General features: G+C 43.2%; 1 protein-coding gene across 1 annotated transcript in view; it reads right to left on the bottom strand.

Annotated features, from left to right (window-relative positions):
* The window catches only part of CDH22 (cadherin 22), a 1,590,820-nt gene that overhangs the window by 416,363 nt on the left and 1,151,250 nt on the right, over nucleotides 1-23,207 (bottom strand). The window contains exon 5 of the mRNA XM_085619354.1: nucleotides 1,508-1,675. Coding sequence (XP_085475480.1) covers nucleotides 1,508-1,675 — 168 coding nt within the window. The remainder of the gene's footprint in view (nucleotides 1-1,507; nucleotides 1,676-23,207) is intronic.

The following is a 23,207-nucleotide window of genomic DNA, read 5'->3' as shown; positions in this document are numbered from 1 at the left end:
ATAAAATGATAAGCCTAACAGAATTATTAAAATACAATCATAAAGTGTTCATCTAGTTACGAGCTCGGATAGCATTTTATTTTTTAAAACCTGCACGAATAATGAATTCATCAATGCCCAATTCAAGAAGAGTTCTATACGCTTCTCTATAATCAACATTAAAACATTTCTTTAAAAAGGGGACTAAAAAGAACTTTGTATATTGTACATAATACCCACAGAAAAATAGAAAATGTAATAAAGATTGGCCGGAGCATCTGTCGCATGGGCAGGGAGAGGAATCAAGATTAGAGCAAAAACCCAGTGGAAAGCACAATAAGTACTTAACTGTAACGGCCCTAAGGCAAAAAAGGAGGCTACGTTCCCAGCTGCTCATGGGTTGAAAGCCATCATCGAGGGAGAAGAGAAAGAGATGCGAGAAGGAGAGAGCGAAACAGAGAGAATGGCGGATGAATGGGATGAGAATGTGTGAAAGGAGATGAATCCCGCGGGGCAGGTATTTTGCCAGGGCTGTTTTTGGTTCCTGCCAGGACAGCTTGCTTTTGAGACACTTCAATAGTGGAAAAGTTTATCCATTCATCCTGTGGATGAAACCTAGCAGTTGAGAGGCATCTTTTCTCTGATTTTGAGCAGAAAGCTGCTTGAAAAAGACATTGCTGCAGGAAGCACACAGTGACTTAACTGTTTTGTTGGCAGCCTCATGCTTACAAATATTCAGGAGTCTTGGAGACTTTTTCAAAAGACAGTAATGGACAGTATGAGTACAATTTTTTGGAGTCTGCCTATGGGCCAGTCCATCAAGATGCAGGGGTAGTGGATGTCGTATAACTTGGTAGAACCACAGACTTGGACTCTTGAAGTAAGTGTGACTATGGGTTTTCATATACCTTTACTGGGGACAGCCAGTGAGTCTCCCACAAATCACATTTAAGCAGGAATGAGTGTGTGCATGAGTGTTTTGAAAAAGGATACAAAATGGGATTCACAACAGTATTCTGTGAATACTGTTTAGGGATATTCTGGTCCTGGTGAAGATCACTTGAGCTACAATGGAAAATCATCGATGGCCATAACATGTAGACTTTATTAGTGACGGGAGGACCAAGGATAGCCTCCAGCATCCATGTACAGTAGTAAGGTACAGTACTAAGGAAATACTAATGTGTTGTTAATCTTATCAGGTTGACCCTTTTTAAATGGTAACGCAGGTTTACACCATAGATTATTTGAAGATATACCCTATCCCTACAATATCAAGAACTCCGTGAAGAAGGTTAAGCCCACCCAAATGTACCATCATTCTGGATGAGGAACCCTCTGATATAGCATGCCAGGAAACATCCATTGGTGAGGGTCCCCTCATAACCCTAACGTGTTGTCCTAGCAGAGATATGTAACCAGATACTTCCTATCATTACAATTTTGATTAAGGTACCTTATGTTGTTTGATTAGGTTGCTCTATTTATCTGCTACAATGATGAAGAGTGAAAAGGTGAGGTGACTTACTCTGGGGAAACCGGGGTGGGCTGTCGTTCACATCAGTGATCACAATGGTAACGGTGGTGGAGCCGGACAATCCACCCATCTGTCCAGCCATGTCTGTCGCCCGGATGACCACTTCATACCGATCCTGGGACTCTCTGTCCAGATTGCCAACTGCTGTGCGGATCACTCCTTAAAAACAAAATGATATTGCACACAGTCATTCATTAGAGCATCTACCGCTGGCAGGATAAAGAACGGGCTAGATAAACCAGATCTGGAGGTGGTGATAGGTAGAGTCGCCTACGATAAACAAAGTGGGATGGAGGAAGTGGAATACTCAGAGAGGGCAGAAGGAAATATGGGGCATACTATCAAGCCAGGCAATAAAATTATCGCCGCGTTAGCGGCAGAAAACTGCCGCTAAAACGGCGATAATGGGCTTGATAATATGCTCTATGGAATTCCTATTGAAGCCCAGGTTAAATGTGAAGGACATCTAACATGGGCTTCAATTGGAATTCCATAGAGCATATTATCAAGCCCATTATCGCCGTTTTAGCTGCGATAATTTTATCGCCTGGCTTGATAATATGCCCCTTAAACTCTTGCACAGGAGGAATGAAAACAAAAGGAGAGAACTTCAAAGTAAAGACTGAGTCAAGACAAAACTCATGTAAGGGAGAGAGAGACGCTAAAAGAGTGCTAGAAATGGAGAATCCAGAGTGCTGTATAGGGAGAAAACACCACATTCACTTTCATTTCTTGAAAAGGTAACACGTGATATTTATTTAAATACTCTGAGGTAGATATTATACCTTGGCAATTTAGTGTATATTACAAAGGAGGCAGCTGTTTTGTGTTTACACCCTACAAACCTGTAAGTGCAAGGTGGTGCTCTCTGCCAGGAAAACAGAGTGGAGCAGAATGGTTTGATTAAATCTGATGCAATGCGTGGTGCATACTCTAATTCAAAAAGACACAAAAATGGCTGTGTAGGCGTAAACTGAAACTCATACAGACATTGGCAAAGCTAATAGATCGCTTATTTATATTTTGAGTGACAAGCTATTGGCTTTGTCAATGCTTGTTTATATACAAAAATCTAAATGCTTGATCAAAAGCAAACACACTTCTTAAGGTATTTCAAAAATGTATATTGAATTCAATATTCCCAATCTGCATAAATGGAATGGTTTATTTTTCAAATACTTTTCACACAGGAGTCTATAAAACAGAATTTAAAAAGAATATAGAAGTGTCGGAATAATAAGGAAAAAACTTGCCAAGGCCAAATTAAATTTCCCCAGTCCACGTGAAACTAAACAAATGTTCCAGCCATTTGGTCTTCTGTAGTAGCTCAGGGATCAGCTATATGGGCCTCTGGACGAAGAGATATTTTCATTTTATGTCATACTATGTACACCCTCTGCCTCAAAGAGCAGCGAAGTGAGTGCGGCAGACAGCATCTCACCCAGCACCATGAAAGCCTTTCTGTGAAAAGACCTGTGCTTTTATGCAATATAGTGAATGCAGAAGATAAAACAACAACCCATAGAGTCTATTCTTTAGTCATACCCTTCAAAAACATTTCTGTTTTTCTAGAAATCTGGGAGGAGAGGGGAGATATATTGAGAGCTTGGGAGTAGGAATTTGAGGGCGGAAGCAGCACAGAGGGAGAGAGCAAGAAAACATATGCCCTCATGGAGTGCTGGTGGAAAAAGTGGTTCTTTGAATGTGAGCAGTGGAAGGATAAAATATATCCAATCAAAAGGATAGTAAAGAAGAATAGCTTTAGTGGAAGAACAAACACAATAAGAGGAAGGAAAGTACTCAAATAAGAAGCAAGCAAATGATAGCGACAAGAAAAGGTAAGCAATGAGCTGGCACTATGTCCACTGTAAGGTTTGGCATGGTCCACAAGAGGTAACAAATACATTCTTTATTCGACTGCCTAAGACAATCATAAAAGATAACATAATCTGTGCAAAAATACAATACAATCATACAATAAAAATCATTAAAATGTGGTTATTTCCCCCTCTAAAAATCTAACCTTTTGTGGAAAAAAGACACCTAATTTCGGAAAACAACCCAGACTAAAAAATACTTCAATACTAGGAAGCAATTCTGCACTGCTTACAATTGTATGCCCTGAAAAGAGGTAATAAATACAAACTTCTAAAAGATTTATATACCTAACAAAACCTATTGGGAAATATAAGGTATGGCAAATAGTACCAGGTCTAAATGTCAGCAATAAAGCTCTCTCCCATTTATTGCGCACATCCAATCACTATAGATCAGGTCCTAGGTTAGTTCTTAAAATAATATAATTTCTGACCAGTGGTTTGTTCGTTTCCAAATTTTCTCTTTCGGCACAAACGCTTCACAAAGTGCATATCATTTTTATTACTAACATAAGATTATCAAATTGAATATGTTTTTTTTGTTCAGACAAGCTTTGTTTCACATATGCAAGTCAGGGAATACTCAAACACAGTGTGGTTCATTATGTTATGACTGAATGAGGCCCTGGAATGACTCCACACAGAAAGCCACAACAAACGAGGGCCCAACATAATAAAATCTTCAAGATAGAGCAAAGACATGGAAGAAAAAGACATGTTTTTTTCTTCCATTTGGCACTGCTCAATAAAAAAAAATTATAAAAAAAAAAGATAGAGCAAAGACAGTTCCTCATGACAAATGTAGTGAGGGGTTAATTGTGTTGATGCACCTGCACCCAGGGAGTGGTACAGTGAGCGACCTGATAGGACTTTGGGCAGCATTTCCAGTACCCCCAAAATGACTTGTTGCTCTCTACTGATGAAGGTATGAATCCAGAAACACGTGTCTAGAGTTACACAGCACAGGCTGCACCAACAAGGGTGAAAAGTTAAAGGCCACTACTGAAGTAAGTGATATCATGCACTGCAATTACCATGATGCACTGGGACAAATTCAGTGCTGGGATGTGAGGCAGTGTGCTACCACCCTCCTTCTGTATACATATACACTCAGAATTACCCAACAATTTACAGTGATTACACAGAATTAAGCAAGAAGATTGATTCTGCGATTAGTGGGATTTTCAAGGTGCATAAATGTTTCCTTATGCTCATAATGGATGCAAGAATGCATTTTGCACTAAGAAATAGCACTAAATGCAACAGAAAATGAATAGCGAGAGCGAGCATCTGCTCATACTTGATAAATGTGCACTTGGGGTACAATTTCCCCCAGCTTACTCCTGGCATTTAATGGTAGTTTATTAGCGCAAAATGCACCTTCGCGTGGTGCAGTTTGCACTAGGAAAACAGCGCTAAATGCCGCTCTCGCTCACTAAATGTACACTCACGGAACAATTTTTTCCTCATATTACTCTTCAACATGCAAGGGTAATCGCGTTATTGTTATGTAATTCTGCAACAAATAGTACCGTAGAATTACCAAAATTGCTCCGCTTACGCCAGCATAATTGAAAGTCCGCCCAGGCATAATACAAACTTAGAATATGAGTACCTGAGTTTGTGCAACCCTCCAAAAACACAAAAATACCGCTCATAACTCAGTGAATTTGACACATTCACCTACTATAACATACCATAACAAACAAAAGATGCTATCATATATTAGGTAACGGATTATGACATAACAAAACATAACACAACAGGAAAGGCTGACATGAAATTACATAACAAAACCTGAATTTCTGCCTGCAACCAGATGTCTGGAGGGAAACAGTTAAAAAAAAGTCAGGGGATAATCACCAAGTTAAACCACGGGTTGTTGGTTCCCTCCCGCAGTAATTTAGCATGCTCAGGGACGTTCAGCATATTTTTCCTTTTTGCAGGAGTATGTGATTTTATTAGCACACCACCACCAGCAGATTACAAATGAGCTCGACAAAAACTGACGGCCAATCCAGCCTACGCCCAGTCACATACTAATTAGCAGCTTCTATAAATATCCTTCCTTTACATTTTAAAAAAAATATATGATTGAACTGTTTTTCTTTTTTCTTTGGGGCAGGAGGGGGGGAGGAGGGGCTTTGAAAGCCTTTGGCGAAAGCGGACCTTGGTAATTGGGTACGCTGATAGCGCATTGATGTTTTTTTATGGAAAGTATGAACATGAGTCATGGCCGCGCTTTAACTCCCTCTGGTGAGGCAGCGACAACATTGACTGAATCTGAGGACCTCAGATGATATATGGGAAGGGGTGTGGAGAGAAGGACTGAATTTAGAGAGATGTCCCTGTTGTGGGCTCCTCCAAGAGGCAACAATCCTATGCTAATCAAATCACAGAATGAGTCAGTGGTTGAGCCAAGAATATGCCTGTGCATCCCAGACACTCCTGTTGTCCCAGCTGACGTCCCCCGCTCCGTAATGCACATTAGGGTGCATGGAGTAACTCTGTTGTAATCCAATGTCTGAGTGAAAAACTCCAGTTTCTCGTGACTCAACCAACAACAGCCCAAAGTGTGAGACCGCACGAGTAGGAATAACCACTATTCAATGGGCTACAAATAACTTCTTTTTGAAAGGTATGGATGGCTTGGAGACACGGCCTTGCTAAGGCGGCACTGAAGACAGGGGTGCGGGGCACAGAGGAATCCATGCCCACGGTCCATCAGCACCTGGGGATGGCAGTAAACAAACCCCCCTGGCATTAACCACTGGAGTGTGTTAATAGGGCACATTAAATGGTAATGCCTCCCTACCATGCACACTGGACAGGGTTGACAGGAAGAGGCCATGCAGTGAAAGGGAGAGGTCATACAGTGCCCATTGTATGCAGTTGTTGGCCATTGTGGATGGCTACTGAGTGGAAAGATGCAAGGCACAGAGCATGGCTTACTAGCATGTCCTTAGTCCAGTTCCTGTTAACTGCCTTTACAGGTCACGTCCACCGAGTACTTGGACTTGAAACATGCCCTGCAGGTGGTGTGGCCAGAGATCAGAGGCACAGGGCAATAAAATACATTTTCAGTCAAGTTTACAATACAGGGCCTAGAAAGAGGCTCATGGTTGGTTTCTGAACCTCTATTAAAAGTTTTTTTTTAAATCTCTTTCCAGTTAGGGTGCCAAACGTTACTCACAAAGGTGTGGGGGACGAGGAGAGTTCCTAAAAAACAGGAAAGATGCTGGGGAACACTTGACACTGGAAAAGGCTATAGAACTGAAATGTAGGGAGTCACTAAAGACTAGGCTGTTTGAGAAGGGTTTGTTTAAATAGGTTCTGCTCATTAGCTGTTCTATGACTACTTAGCACTGGGAAGCCCTTTGGTAGCCGTGCGCTTTACAAATTCAGGGGAGTAGAAAAGACATACCGTATGTCCAGTACAAGATAGGTTTGGCCACAGGCCACGTCCAGTAGGTATTGGTCCCATGATTACTAGGTAGAGGATGTGGGCAAAGATATAGTTGTTAACCAAGCACAGTGACAAAGGTCATCCCCAGCAGACCTAATGAACTGAGGGTGTACCCAGAGGCCCTGCGCTTTGCCCATTGCCAACCAACACTGTCTACAGAACATGCCCTGTGGCACTGGGTGGCAGTACAGGACATTTCCAGGCAGCTGTTGAAGCACATCATTGCAAAACGCATATAAAAACTGGCATTACTTTTGTAAAGGGAATACGTGGTTGTCTGAGACGAATTTATTAATCAGGGTTATAACGAAGGTTTAAAACTCCCATAAAATGCCTACAGGTAAATGGGTGTAATGGTTACTGAAATTCCCCACATTTAGTTAGCTATGCAACTTTAAGACCTCAATGCACCTGGCATAGCTTCACAGATGACACCACAGACAAGATCATAAATTACATCACCAGTGACATGACACAAACACATATAAAGTAGTACAATAAAAAGCTTCATATAAAAGCGATAACTCAATGAGATGGTTAACCAGTCCTTACAAACCCTACACTCATGTAAGTTGTTATCCATGTGTGGTTGAAAGTACCTCCCAAACTGTATGGTAAGCTGGTCCATAATTTGTTAGTTATGATCAAGCCCCATTTTAGATAACCTTAGCTGGCCTTTAAGGAGACAGTTATTTCTGAAAGTACTCTACTCCTAAGAGTGGTAGAAGAGGACCGCGTGCGAGAATTAATGTGACCACCCATCTACATCTGCGTCCTCCAGAGAATGCATGCATGATTGAGTCAGTGGGTGATAAGTGCACCTTGATTTTCAGAAGATTAACTCAGAGGGAGGTGATGAGAGTTTTCATTGACTCAGACTCTGAACAGTCAGAGAATTAAGGATGTGCAATCAGTCAGAAAGTCAGTAATGGTGCTGAGAAGCAACAATTTGTAGATAAAGTCAGAGGAGGCAAATTAATTTGTACTAACTTGTCCCTTAGCTTCTACATCAGTCGGCAATGTACAGCCACCTGGGACTGGACCAACGACAAATAAATCTCAAAAGGTTGGGCTGAGTGTGATTCGCTGGAGATTAAGATGTTTGATCCTGGAATTTTAGCACATATGGATCCTTCTTAAGCCACAGCAGAAATATGTTAAGCTCTGAAACAGATATCAACTTTGGTGAAAGCCTTGATTGGGCTAGCGGATATGAACACCAGACATATCAATCAAAACTGTACATAGATCAGCCATTTGAAAATAGCAATGCATTTCTTGGTTAAAATGATATATCCTGTGCATTTAAAAATGTGCAACATTTCAGAACCATGTTCTGAATGTTTGACCAGAGCGGCTAGTGAAAAAGGAAATGCATGTTAAACATGTCAATATTTGGGTTATCCAAATGTAGCAAAAGTTATTGCCTTGGAAATAAAAGGCTAAATCAAAGCACTCAGAAAATTAGACAGATGTGGTAAAGGATTTGTCTTCTAGACTACACGTGTGCAGAATTAAAATTCTGATGGGGAAGTGGTATAAAGTTCATAAACTGGAAGCCATGTATTTAAGTTCTTGCAATGTTTCATGTTTAAATCCTGCGATATTGACTCTGCAAAATGCAACACTGTGGCCTGTAGTAAGTTTACCCAGGATATGATACTTTGTACAAAAATAACATATAGCAACTTGATGGGGGAAGAGACATATGATCCAGAACAGCCAAATTCTCCTAAAAAATAGCTTGAACTTTTAGGAAGAACTGAAAAGGGAAAGGTAGAATGGCCTTATTTAAAATATAGAGGATTCAAAGTATGAGTCTATTGGGACAGAGTAGGAGACTGCATTTTAATGTCAAATTAGAACCTTCTGAGGACAATATAATGAAAACATCCAAACCGGGAGAATTAATCAAGTTGTTCAGTGAAAAACAGAATGATGTGCCCTGCAGCATAATATTTTAAAGGCCCTAATCCAAAGTCAATGCAAATGCAGAACTAAATAGTGTGACTATTTTATAGGTGTTGAGAGTTGTGAGAGAGCTATCCAAATGAAAGATGTTTAGTGCATGACTTTCATCCCTGCGTTACAACTGATCTATCAATTAATCAATCAATCAATTTTTTTAAAGCGCGGCTACTCATCCGTGAGGGTCTCCAGGCGCTGATCACAGATCACAAAAGATAGATACACAGACAGGTAGAGCTCTTGTCACAATTCACACTTATCATGGTATTAGCAAATACTATTTTCATAGTTGAGTTGGAAGTTGTGCCTTAATGGGGAATGGTATCTCTGTCCTGAATTTACAGCACAGTGACTGATTTGTTATTTTCTTCCATCCTACTAGTGAATCTGATTGCCACTCAGGAGTTGAGCCAGAGGGTTCTTAGTTCCTTTTGGTGATCAGAATTAGCTTCACTCTACTTATGACTGACCTTATTCATCATGACATTATTTTGATAAAATGTGCATTCTACACGTAATGATGTTAACTCCTGGAATACATTGGAAATGTCCAATGTAAATTTCCTGATGCCTTAGGGATCTATCCCAGGGGTTCTGAATGCCTCTCTTGGGAGAGATACATACCAAGGCTGACATTGTTTACATTTCTTGGCTATAGAAAGCCATAATGTTTGGAGCAGCCTCCAGATTTCCAAAGTAATGACAACATTTAGGATAGGAAATCTCATTGGGTTCATTATGAATTATAGACTTCTGAGACATAAGAAGTTCATATTGAAGATGAGTCCGATGCTATATCTCTCCTTTCTATCAGGCAAACATTGGTCGTTTGTTAGGTCCACTTTTCATTTCAGCACTTATAAAAAGGTCAGCATTACACTAAATAGGTATCAATTAAAATGCAATAAGACTTGGGGGCATGGCCATGCCAGTGACCAAGATGGCCACAGAACAGTGAAGCTCTGGTGCCTGATATCCCCCTCTATCACCAGAACGGGCTCCATGCTGCATCCCAGACCATCCAACGGTCTGCCATGAGATGGGGGTAACACGGGGTGCTGCATGGTACTGATGACAGAAATGAAGCTGCAGTGGTAGTGCTGGAGTGAACCGTGTGGTAGATGGCCCGGCCCCGCAGTGACAGGAACCACTGGTGAGCCTGAGGCCGTGGGCTAGCATGCCCCGCTGGACTGCCTGAGCTGCCTCACATCAGCCTGAAGAAGTCAGTGCTGATTGCCACAATCCCTGCTTGCTGCTGTTGCTTTGACAGGTGCCTGCTGGATTGAACTGGGCTGTGGCATCGGCACTGCCTGAGGCGCTGGGACTGAGGAATGCTGATGTGCCAATGAGGCAGGCATCCTGCCTCAGCCTGGTTGCTGCATCCCTGCCTTCATGCCATGGTAAGCCACGATTGCAGTGCTGAATGCCTTTACCCGTGAGGCGATCTGTGTCAGTGATGCCTGGTGGGGGTTTGATGTGCCCCGACACTTCAACTGTCTTTCCCTGTGGCAGAGGGTTGTGCATTCACTTCTCGTGGGAGCGGCTGGCTGAGTCTGTGGTCCTGAAATGATCTCAATAGTTCACTCTGCCCCGGAGGCTGCACTGCACCCTATCACTACCAGCCCTTCCATCAGGGCTTCTGCTTTCTCTTTGGGCTGCGGGGAGCATAACACATGGAGGCGGTGGCCCCCATATGGCCTGTACTGACACCCTGCACTGCCAGGGACATTGGGGGAAGCGGCTCTCTAGTGCTTACATCTGTGACTAGCTGGCTGGAGGGGCAAGTAGTGGAGCTTGTGCCCTTGCACATCTGGCACTGCACACTGCCTAGAAACCACCCTGACCACAGCTCACATTGCAGGTGCTCTCAGGCGGCAGTCCATAACCGGCGGGGCCTTGGCTTCCACAGGCAGCAACACACGGTCCTCTGCGCAACATTGTACTACAGGTCTGCGCTGATCATGGTGCGAGGAAATCCAAAACAGCACAACTTACCATTCAAGCGCACCAGGGAGGCAGAGAGATGGGAGACTCAAGCCGACATGAAGAGGGGGGTGCTGACACTTCAGTGCAGGAGCTTGCCTCTGGCATGGTGAAGCTCTGAGTGGAGTTCCATGCCATTGATGCCAGGTTCAACACCCTGATGACCCGCATTGACGGGATGGGCGATCACTTAGATCACCAGCATATTCGCTTGGATGGAGCGAAGGAGAGCATCTCAACTCTGAAAGATGAATCAACGATGGTGAAGAAGTGGCTGGCGAAAGTCGAAAATATCCTTGCAATGGTAGCCATCAAAAATGAGGACCTTGAGGTCAGATCCCACGACAACAATCTGCACATCCGGGGGGTTGCGGAGTTCACTGATTAGGGTGAATGGACCACTTTGTCGGGCACCTACTTTTAGACCTGTTCGGTCATGCCCACATTTGTGGTGGAATTCACGGCGATGCGCCCAGGAGCTCTAACTACATTTCACGAGACTCAAGATCCTGGACCGTTTTTAAATCATGATCAAGAGTTTCCACACGCCCAGAAAATTTAGGCCTCGATTAACACTATGAATTGAAGAACAGATAATGGATATCTGTCTGCAGCACAATTGAGAGCCCAAACCAAACCAAGTCCGAGTCCTGAAGAGAATCCCGGAATTGTTTGGGATTTGAAACGCATTGGCTGTTGAGTGTGGGGGGCGGTAGAACAGTGTATGCCACGAGGGGACTGAATAGAAATAATTTTCCCCGTGTTCTAGGTTGTCAACACCCTAAAGTAGAATATACATCCTCACCCTCCCACAGGCAGGACAGTAGACATGTGTCTTTGAATGAGCAATTTTCCGCCTTGTGTTTTCAGTGGAAATGCAGGACTGGTTTAATTTCAGGCTGGCACACATAATTTATCGAGGTGTGTCTTGTGATCATTGGTTTCTTGTATATATTTTTGTCACAAATAACGTTTGGTATTATGTATGTGCTGTATATATTGTCCCACAAAAGAAATGGTTCTAAATCACACATACAAATGTGTTACAATTGTGTGATTTACTAATGTGGTGTTTCCTTTCAAAAAACATGTCCAATTGATTTACGAATGTCTTTTTGAATTATCAAAACTAAGCAGAATAAATGCTCAAAATCCTCAGAATTAGTGGTCTCAGGTTTATCGTGAATATTTAAAATAAATCTCCCTTTACACCTTTCTGTGATTTCAATATTTGAGTGGTCCAGTCTGGGGAGTACAGGACCCAAGCCTTCCTTGTTTTCACACATTTGTCGTGTTGCATGCTCACCGATCCCTCAGCCCTGCGACCTGTTCCTGATGCCCCACCACGCCCTATCATCGCACGCCTCCTCAAATTCCAAGATCAAGACAATGCACTCTGTCTGGTGCATGAGGTGGGACAAGTACAATGTAAGGGATCCCAACTATCCTTCTTTCCAGACATTCCAGGACACTCGTCGCAAGTGGACTGATGCTAAGGCCGCGTTAAACAAATTGGGGCTGACATACGGAGTGGTCTACCTGGCCCATCGGTGGCTGAATGATAACCTAAAGCTAGCTTCTTTGAGGCGCCTGCAGATATTCTGGCATTCTGTAAACAGTACAAAAGAAACAAAGCTCTTACACACAGTGATGCACCTGCTTGCTCACCTTTGGATCTCCATGCCTCTACCAGCATTGATCTATTCCCGTTTGACTGATTAATGTCAAGGGCTACCCTGCCTCACTCCTCCATTGAACATTCCTGCAGCATGGACACCTGTGGGGAATCGTGGTGGATCCTCACCCACCCAATAGGTCCATACTCTTGTGGACCACTCGACCCGTTCTGACCCTGTTCCATTTCATTAGCAGATTTGACAGCGGGGTTTGGATGCCGCAGCGTTGTTCACCCCCTTGAGATGTACACTAGTTTCCAGACTCTTGGGGTCCACGTTTTGTTAAGATTTTAATTTGTTTTGTGAAGAAGTGCATAGGCATGTGATGGCCAAGGCTCTGTGGTTGAGCTTTCATTCATGTCCTGGAATATTAGAGGTATAAATAACACATGCAAGGGCAAACAGGTGTTGCAATATCTTATGCGCAATGGCATCAAAATCCCATTTCCCCCAGGCATCCACACTCTTACGCTGCCTCATGGGGTCCACACTGCCATATCTCCAACTACAGTACCTATTCCTGGGGTGTATACATTTTGACACATAGGTCCATCCACTTCAGCCCACTTCATTGATGACAAGAGCTGGCACATTGTGGTTGCAGGAACACTGGCAGGCCAGCACATGCTTCTTGTTAATGTATATGTTCCAAACATAGACTCTCCTTACTTCTTTTATACACTGACATCTCTATTGGGGCGCATAGATACCAATCATGTCATCCTGAGAGGGGGCTTTAATCTCCTGCTGGACCCACTACTTGACTCTCCATCCACAACTCCTATTGGTAAACCGCGCTCCCTTTGCAACACATATATGTTGAGAAATGCCTGGTGCCTGACACATGCTGACACCCCTGGTTATACATTCTAATATCCCCCCACAACACATGGACCCACATAGACTACTGGCTACTATCAACTGACGCTATCCCATGGTTAAGTAGTGTGACCCAACTCCCACGCACACTTTTTGACCACTCCCCAGTACAGATGTTATTGGTGATGCCATGTGGGGGGAGGCGTGGTACTGGTGCTTCCCTTGTAATACCTTATTGGACTAGGTATTTTGCGCTGAGCTGTGAGCTTCCATTTTTGAATATTTCAAACTGAATAAAGGATTGGTTTCAATGCAGACGGTACTCTGGGAGGTGTCCAAGGCCGATATCAGGGGGATCACCATTTCTAAACACGGTGGGGTTTTTAGCAACATATAGAACACATTATCCCGCATGGAGACTGAACTCTGGGACATCAGTAGGGCAGACACTCAGCGGCGTCTTGGTCCACAGTTGTTGTGCCATGTGACCTTCCTGGACGACTTTAGGGAGTCGATGAGCATAAGCGGAAAGTACGCCAGAGCCAGGCACTGGGGAGAGGAAGTGACCAGGTCACACCTTGGCACACCTGCTGAGCCCACCCAGAGGCCGTGCCTACATTCCGAACTACGGCGGGCCAATGGGGTCAGGCTTACAGACAATACTGGGATATTGGCGGTGCTGTTCCTGTACTACATATCCCTATATACAGCCCACTCTACTCGAGATGATGAGCCAGATCTGACTACCTTGCCGAAATAGCCATGGTATGAATCACAGAGGGACAGCAGCAGTTCCTTAGCGAACCGATTTCTGTGGAAGCAATCACACAGGCAATCAACACCCTTCCCCCGCTACAGTGCTACATGAGGCTATCATTACACTGCTACTGACACCCAGAAAGGATCCCCAGCATTTCATCTCTTACCAGCCCTTATCATTAATTAGTTTTTACACTGAAATACTGGCCGAGGTGCTGGCGACTTGGTTATCCCTTCTGCTGGATCAAATCATCTCCCCCTTGTGCAGTTAAGTTTGTTACGGAGCACTCTACGTCGCACAACCTGTGAACAGTGCTCTTGGTGCTGAACAGGATCTCTCCAAGGTGCCAGCTTCGGTCACCTTCCTAGATGCAGAGAAGGCATTTGAATCCCTCGAGTGGCCTTTCCTGCTGGCGTCGTTGTAGAGACTGGGACTCCCCTGTGGGTTCATTGCTCTGATCCAGTTGGTATATACACAGCTGCGGGCGCTCATTTGGGCCCATGGATCCATCGCTGCCTCCTTTGCCATTACTAGGGGAACCAGGCATAGCTGCCCCCTATCTCCCCTCCTATTCATTATTGCCAAGGACCCCCTGGTATGCCATCCACAAGATAAACACCTCCACCATGGATTACATTCTCAGCCGAGCCTGCTGCTTGTGTTCCTCTATTCGGATGATATTTTATTATTCATCCACCACTCAGCTGAGCATGTGGCCCCTATCATACATGATGTGTATTGCTTCGGCTAATTCTCTGGTCTCACCATAAATTGGAACACAACAGACATTTCCCCACTCACCAATGTCGCATTGCCATTGGAGTGTGCATACCCCCTGACATGATGTGACTGTCCTGTCTGATACCTGGGCATTTATTTACACTGGTACAAAGAGCAAGTAATCTGATTGAACTATGGTCCAGTCATGGACAAACCGAAGGGTGGCGTGGCTCCCACTATCAAAGGCGGGTCGCATCACCATCATCAAATTGTCTCTCCTTCCCAGCTTTTTGTATCTCTTTCAGACTATTCCAATCCCTCACCAATACCTTTTCTTCTATGCTTAAAGACTGCTTTTGCGTCTGTGGAGGTGTGGTTCAGACCTCGCATGAGCTGAGACACCTTGATCCTCCTCTATAACCGAGGAGGGCTCGGAGTACCACATTTACAATTGTACTATTTAGCTGCTCAATGTCACTTCACATTCCACTGGTATCGTTGTGATGCCCATCTCCCCTATGCCATACCAGAATGCAACCAGGCAGAACCCACACCTCTCGCTTCCTTCCTCCCTCTGGGTATCCCGTTGGACCCCACCGACATTCAGGCCCTCTCTACTACAAGCTGGACATGGAGGAAACTCCTCTGACTGCTCGGCGGTAGCCTCCTTTACTCCCCCACTCTGCCACGAGCCAACATTCTATGGCTGCCGCCCACACAGAAGAGGTTGGTCCAGCAGACATTGACATGCCACAGCTTGCACATGTTTGGTGACCTCATTCCTAATGGGCATGTCCTATCACACAATGATGGTACTCGGTTTGCCGATGCTTCCCACATGGGCCATTTCATTTTACGACTCGTTCACAGTGCTCTATGTGCTCAGATCTCCTCATATCCACTAACTCCTGACACGTTCACTCCCTTGACACTGCTCATTATGGACACAGATGAAAGGCGCATGGTGTCCAAGCTGTATCATGCCTGCTTTGCGCCGTTGCCACCCTGCGATAGGAAGCTCAGAGAAGTGCGGGTGCGTGCGTTAGGCAGAAGCCTCCCAGACAAAGTGTTGTACTTTTTTTGCAGCCAAAAAAGATTTGTATCACCTGACCATAGACACAAACTAATACACTACAAATTCCTATGGCGCACTCACACCTCACTTAGACCACTGGCTAAACTATACTCATCTAGACCCGAGGTGTTGGGTTGCTGACGCTGACTTTGTGCACCTCACATGGACCTATGGCCCTGTGGGAGATTACTGGAGGGCTGCCTTCACTCAGCTTTCATTGATGATTGGGGTGGACATGGCCCCAGAACCACTGTGGCATTGTTGGGGTGTGTAGCAGACGTACCGCGTTGGGTTCTTAGATTTAGGGCTATAGCACTGCTCCTGGCAGAGCAAGAGATTGCCCTGCACTGGGCCAGTAGTCGACGTCCCCCCACTCCTGATAGGCTATGAAGCATGATGGACAGTGACACCACAAGTGGGATGTATGCCAAACTGCAACCTCCCACTTTCCGGCCTAGAGATATATGGCAACCACTCCGGGACTACTTCTTACAAAGGGAAAGCCAGGTCTCAGACTGAGGAGGGCAATGTGGTATGTGATGCCACTGTCTCTTGCTCTGACTGTTTGTCCACCTGGAGCCTACGCGTCTCTGCCGTGTCCCTGTGAAGGGCTCAACCACAACCTTTTTCTTTTTCACTGCTGACTGTACCGGTTGCCTGCTGTCATGTGAAAGTCATTGTGCCTCCATTGAGGAATGGTCCCTCATGATAACTGGCCACAAACAATTGTTATTTACCTGTGCTCACATTATGGATTGCTTGAGTTGTGTGTAACTCGACCTTCTGGAAAATGATGAGTAAAGTTTAAAAGGAAAATGCAATATGACTTAATAGCACCCACCCAATCAATGTTCCCAGGTCAATGGGTGTATAAAGAATATTACTTTTATTTCTGCAAAGATAAGTATGTGGAAATACATGGTTATAATGGATTATATAACAATTTATGCAACTTTGTTAGGAGATGCACAAATGAATTACATTTTGGGACTGTGTGTGAGCTTCTCTACAAGGTTCATTACAGTCATTCATTACATATACAGAATAGTATCAGCCATTTTCATTCATGATTTGATTAACAATGTCACAAAATCAAGCACAAATGTATTCTGAAAATGTTGCTGATTCATGAAATCCAGTCTCAAAACGTAAAATTGTTTCTCCATGCTGCATGTAGACTGACAAGCTGCAGTATGTTTTTTTAATAAAACTTTTTATTAAGCTTTTCAGATGTTACAATTGCAAATCTGTGCGGAAAGTTCCAAGACACCCAAATCCCACAGTTTTGAATAGCACCACGAGGCCAAACATGAAAATTCGCACAGCTGAACCTTCTGCTTACACTTTCCACTCCGAAACCCCAAACACCTTAGTATTCCTTTCGACATCCCCTGAATTCATAAATCGGCAATTCTAGGACCTTGCAGCGGCCCATTCTCACTTTACATTTGCCATGGGGGAGGGGGAGGCGCCTAGCCCTTCAGGTCTGAGCAATGTTTCGCTTCTCTATCCACAGACCCAAACACAAAGGAATTGTCATATATCAATTAAGCTTAGATTCGTCCCTAATGCTCAATAGGGCAAGTCTGGGAGTGAGAGTGATGACCTGATGTATATCTCTTGATAAAAGTCAAGCAACCTTGGAGCAATGCTACTGCAACACCCAGCAATCCCATGCTGAGTGCAGGAAATCAACACCAGTTCCAACCTGTCATCTAAGTTACATGGGAGACGAATCCCTGCCCACGTGCCATGGGTTCTCCCAAGTGTAATACACCTGATGTAAATATTTAAATTGTATCCGTCTATCCCTAGCCGAGATTGCGTCTCTCTCTGTGCCATATACTCTTCCTGTCAGTCAGAGTCCTACAATGGACCTAGATGAACCTTCCACCACACTCTCACAGCAAAAAACACTTCTGGTGTGAGTGACTTATGATTTATATATGTGCAATCGTTTCTTTTCGGTGGCCATAGTCAGTTTGGTTTCTAAGCGGTTGAACTCCAGTACCGCCTCATAAACCAGTAAATATGGGTACACCATGTGATTGAGTTGCAAACAGCAAATAAACTGGGTCTTAAGCAGATCAAAGTCATCTAGCAAAGTCAGAAATGTCTTAAACTGTGTCTGACCTTTTCCCTAATAGTGTGACTCCCAGAGTTCCAGCCCAGTGAAGCCTTCCAACCCAATCACTTATGCCAACAATTTTCTGACACAAAGTGGGTTTTCTGAGTCTTTTCCCATTCCACCCCACTGCTTCCAGTGTCTTATTCCATATTGTTTTTCTGTTTTATTGGTTGAATACCAGAGAGCAGCCACAACCTATATAGGAAAGATAGTATGCTTTGCGCTCGCTTTGTTCATCGCTCTCTATTACAGACCGGGTCTGACTCAACCTCAAAAAGACAATCCTTGATCACCAGCAAGCGTGATGCCAAAAAACAAAAGAGCAGATCCGCATTCCCAGGCCTCCATCGAATGGTGATTTGCAGCAGATAATCATACTGACCCTTGGAATCCTGTTATTTATGGCAAAGAGCAGATTTTTGATGTCACAGTTCTGAAAAAGGAGACCGACACTTTACTCAGGATGTTCTGTAATATGTAGGGTATTTGAGGAAAGGTGACCATCTTGAAGAGGGCAATCCTGCTCATTAGCAAGATCGGGAGAGCTGTCCAGTAGGCAAGCTATCTCTTGACCTTCCCCGATAGGGGTGTCATGTTGTCCTCCCATGTCGGGGCATGGTGTTCGGCTATAAAGACCTCCAAATAGACAATACTGGTTGTGGCTACAGAAATTGAGCTTTGGGAAATCCTGATGCTTTTGCATGATGTGCTGCTAATGGCTACACATAAGACTTGGTCCAGTACACACTCAGGTTAGTGTATTCAGGGTTCCTGTAGGGCTTCGAAATCCCTCTTCTCCAGGGTCCGATCTGTAGCAGTGTAGCCAGTGGATCTATAGCAATAGCTAAAAGCAGGGGCAAAAAGGGACAGCCCTTCCTAGTGCCACATATAATAGAAAAGGTGCTGATAGGATATTATTCACCCATACCCCAGCCTTCAGGTCCGAGTAGAGTAACTTAGTCTACACCATGAATGTGGGTCTCAGCCGGAACTTTCCCAGCAGGGCAAATAGGTAAGTTCAATCAAAGTAGTTGAAGGCCTCTTCAAAGTCAATCTGAAATATGGGAGCCGGACACCCAAAATGTTTAGCCAGTGAGGGTGCATTGTGTTGACAGAGTATGTCATGTCTTGGTGTACACTGAGACATCAAGCCACTTTGGTCACTATGTATTAGAGCAGTGATACTCAAAGTACGGCCCGGGGGCCACATGCGGCCCTTCTGACCTTTACATGCGGCCCCCTGGGCAACAGCAGCACTGGGCTGCTGTTTACTCGACTCAGCACTAATATGAAAAAAAAAGTTAAATATACAGCAAGCACTTATTTAAAGGTTAATTGCAGATAGGGAAAGGAAGTAAATAGGCCCTTAACTTTAGGAATACCTTTATTTGTAAAGACAGCCACTAGATATACATGTTTTGCTTCCCCTACAACCACTTTACACCCCCCACTGGCACCAGTGCGGCCCTCGACGACACCATAGACCAAAGTTTGAGGCCCCCAGGGAAATGTTTGTGAGTACCCATGTATTAGAGAGTGATGTTCAGGTGGGCGCAAGTATCTTTGCTAAAATGTTAACTTCAACATTAAGCAGCAAGATCGGCCGATAGGAGCCACAGTTGTTGCCTGCTCAACCTGTCTTAGGTATCACCACTTGCAGTATGATTTTAATATGAGTAAATCAAAATTATATTTGGTTCAAAAGGTTACAGATGAAAAAATAAAGACTGTTTTGAATTCCATGATGGGCTAAACAATACAGATGACCCAAAGTGGACACAACCACACATGGATAAACTGTGTTTTGGCAACAATTTGTTATGGTAGCTTTTTTAGTAAATGCATAAGAAGCCTAATTACTCATACAAAAGTACTATCAGGTAATTACTTAAACTAAGCAGGTGATAACATCAGGCAGTCCAAGATTACTGATGTCTATACCAGTGTAATTTATCAGTTTGTATATTGGGCAATATTTCTGCCCTGAATTTTAATTATGTTGATGGAAAGACCAATAATGTTGGAAGGGAAGTATTTCAATTACTTTCTTATAAAAAAAACTTCCACAGGTTAAAGGATTTTACAATAACATATTATTATTAAACTCTGGAAAGAACTGAGTAAACGTCTCTGTTTAGTCTTTTTTTTAGAAGGCTCGGTCTATAAAATAGATTTGTGGGTTTGTAAAGTTTATTGAACATTCCACCTTTACTACTGGGATTATAATTAAGAATTGAGTAGTAATTATCACACGCTTGCAATTTTCCCCAGATAAATTTCGGCAGGTCAAACCTGTCAAAATTTATATATGCGCAAAAGGCCTGGAAAATTGTCAAAACATGCAGAATTCTGTGTATAAAAAAATTATTATGCATGTTATGTCTCCTTTTCCTGGTCAAAATTCGAAATATCAGGTATATTAAGCAAGTGCTAAATACCTCACCGTGAGTAATGGTATTTACCACATATGGTAAATACCCAACCCTATCTTAACAAACTTGTAGACTTTTATTTTTTTGTCAAAACATTGACAGTCTTTATCCGTGTCAAATGTGAACCATAATACTGAAATTGATTTCACAGATTATTAACAATTTTTTTTTTGAAGTGTGTCAGTATTTACTTTGGAGATGTGATTATCATGTCTCACAGATAACAGACAATGTGTAAAATATGAGAAGGATTTTGAAACTAATTAATTCTGTGCATGAGGGTTGCCAGCTGGAGCATCTACTGATTGCCTCTTGGGATAGAAGCTATCACACATAACGTTTTAGTAGTGAAGAGAGTGCTTTTTAAGGACACACAGAAAAACTTAAGCAGAATGGATCAACAGCAGGAACAGAAGGGAAATGCATCATTGTAGGTATATACTTTCTTGTGATTTGCTAAAGGTGATATTTGGAAACCCTTATATTATCCAATCTTTCAGGTCAGTCATCTTTGCATCTTCTATAAAATATTTTAAGCTCAGCAGGAGAAGGGCCGGGAGTGCTTAATCACAGGAGAGGCCTGTCTAGCCCTGATCGCTTCCTCCATCTTAGCTGTGAAGATTAAGGTAGTTCAGGTCTTCTTCCAAGTAGAGGTTCTTCAACAAGGGGAGTCACCAGAGGTGGAATAGGCAGAGATGGTATCCTTTCAACTTCTTTCACAACCCAATGTGTTAAGACTCCTGCTTCCCCATTGTCCCGGTTAAGGCTTCACTTAAATTGAGAACACTTACTCATGATACCCTAGTCCATCAAATTATAAGAGATTATCATCTATATTCATTTTAGTTCTTCCTGTTCAAACACCCAATGAGCCTCAAGACTCCTCCTTTCTTCTAAAGAATGTTCCATAGTGGACAAGTAGATGTGAAACTCACCAAAGAAAGATCAGTCATCCCTGTTTTGCCTCACGAGGTCTATTATTTCTGTGCACAAAAACTCAAACGATTGAACCCTGTGATAAATGTAAAATTGCTAAACAGATAGGTCTTGTATGAATATTTCAGGATGGAGGGCATTCATTCTTTCATACATACTTTCATTGGTCTCGATTCAATGGTATTGCCAGTCCTAAAATCTCAGACTTAATCTCAGACTGTAAAGAATATCAGTCATTCCTCAAGTTCCCAGAATGCCATTAGGTGTGGTTGTTTAATGGTCTATTTATTTGCCCCTTGTGATTCACCAAGCTCCTCGTCACTGAGGTGGGCCATTTACTGAATTTCTACTTGTTATCTACATAGAAAAAATTCTCCTGATGGCTCATTGCCCACTTCTGCTTCAGGAACAGCTTTATTAAAGCACAACTCTGTGCCTAAACTTCATGCCAAACTTGGAGTAGCGAACTTGTTTTTCTTCTCAGGCAACAATCCTCAGCTTTGCACATTTTGTCAGCTCATCCTTCCAGAGAGAATCTTCCCCAACTGAAGAAGGAACTTCATCTGACATTGGACATGAAACTCCTATCTCCACGTGATCTCACCAAAATCATAGAATTTTTCTTGTGATCCCAACCTAGTGTGTTTCCAGGGATCCTCCACTCCAGGGATTTCCAGCATTTCATTAGCTTTCACATGAATAATGGTATGTCAAACCCGACCAAAAGAATTACATCCAATTACATCAAAAAGAATGTTTAAGCCCCCAATAAGAAGTATACAGTAAATAGGGTAAGGAGGAAAATGTAGAATCAACTCGAATGGCTGCGCCCTCATCCGCACCGCACGGTGCAGTTCCAGCTGATTCTGCAGCGCTGCTTGTCCTGCTGCCTCTAAATTGTAGTACGGGCAACAACACATGCATACTCCGCAGAATCGTGCTGTGCTTTTATGTAACTTCACGGAATTCCGTACAGTGAAACTCCGCAAGTTCCTCCCACCAAAAAATGAAAATGTTCGGAGACACTTGATCTCTTCAAAGAAGTTACTTTCCTACAAGAAATTTGTTTGATCCTTAAGGCAGAGAATGGGTTCAGGAGTCCATGTTGTGTGTCTATTGTCCTTAAAAGATAATGGTAAAGGGAACTATACATATTTTATTAGAAATGGTTGAGTAAAGTCACCAGCTGCTAAATGTGACAGCACAAAAACGATGTCTTCATCAATAATATACAATTCCACAATAAAACTGAAAGGAAATATTTCTGCATTGCTGCTAGGTTCTACCAGTCTACATGTTGCTGATTCAGGAGTATGTGTTGGTTCCACAACAACGTCCAAGCAAAGAACTTGTCATTGTTGTCACACTCACTAAAGTGGAGACTATAGAGTGATTTTATTTATATTTATAGCTCCTGCAGTAGAGGAAACATTGGATAAGAGATGTCTGCAATTTTCCACATTCTGCATTCTATGTGCATTGTTCCACCAAGCAGCAACGTTTACTTCCAAGAAAACTATTCAGTTGGAAAAGTAAACCTCATTGGCAGAGCAAATGCTTATTAACTGGCCCCTTAAAGGATCGTTAGTTGGCCCAGTAACTTCTCAATAATTGGCACAGAAGAAGGTCAGTAATTAACTCAAATGCCAACAACTCCACCAGCCAACACTTCCAAAGCTAGCACCCCGGCAAGTTCATATATTCATAACCTGTCTTATCCATTTATTCTTTGTAAATTCCATATGCTGCCCTGCCTGCCTCTAGACATATTTCCAATGCAGATGCTACTTCCATGTTTGATTGGGTCTGGCTACTCTCTCGAGTACCACTAATTTGATGATAAGAACAATC

The sequence above is a fragment of the Triturus cristatus genome, chromosome 7, assembly GCF_964204655.1.
Source record: "Triturus cristatus chromosome 7, aTriCri1.1, whole genome shotgun sequence".
In the NCBI taxonomy this organism is placed as follows: Eukaryota; Metazoa; Chordata; class Amphibia; order Caudata; family Salamandridae; genus Triturus; species Triturus cristatus.
Note: the sequence above shows the minus strand (reverse complement) of the source record. Positions and strands in the feature narration are given on the sequence as shown.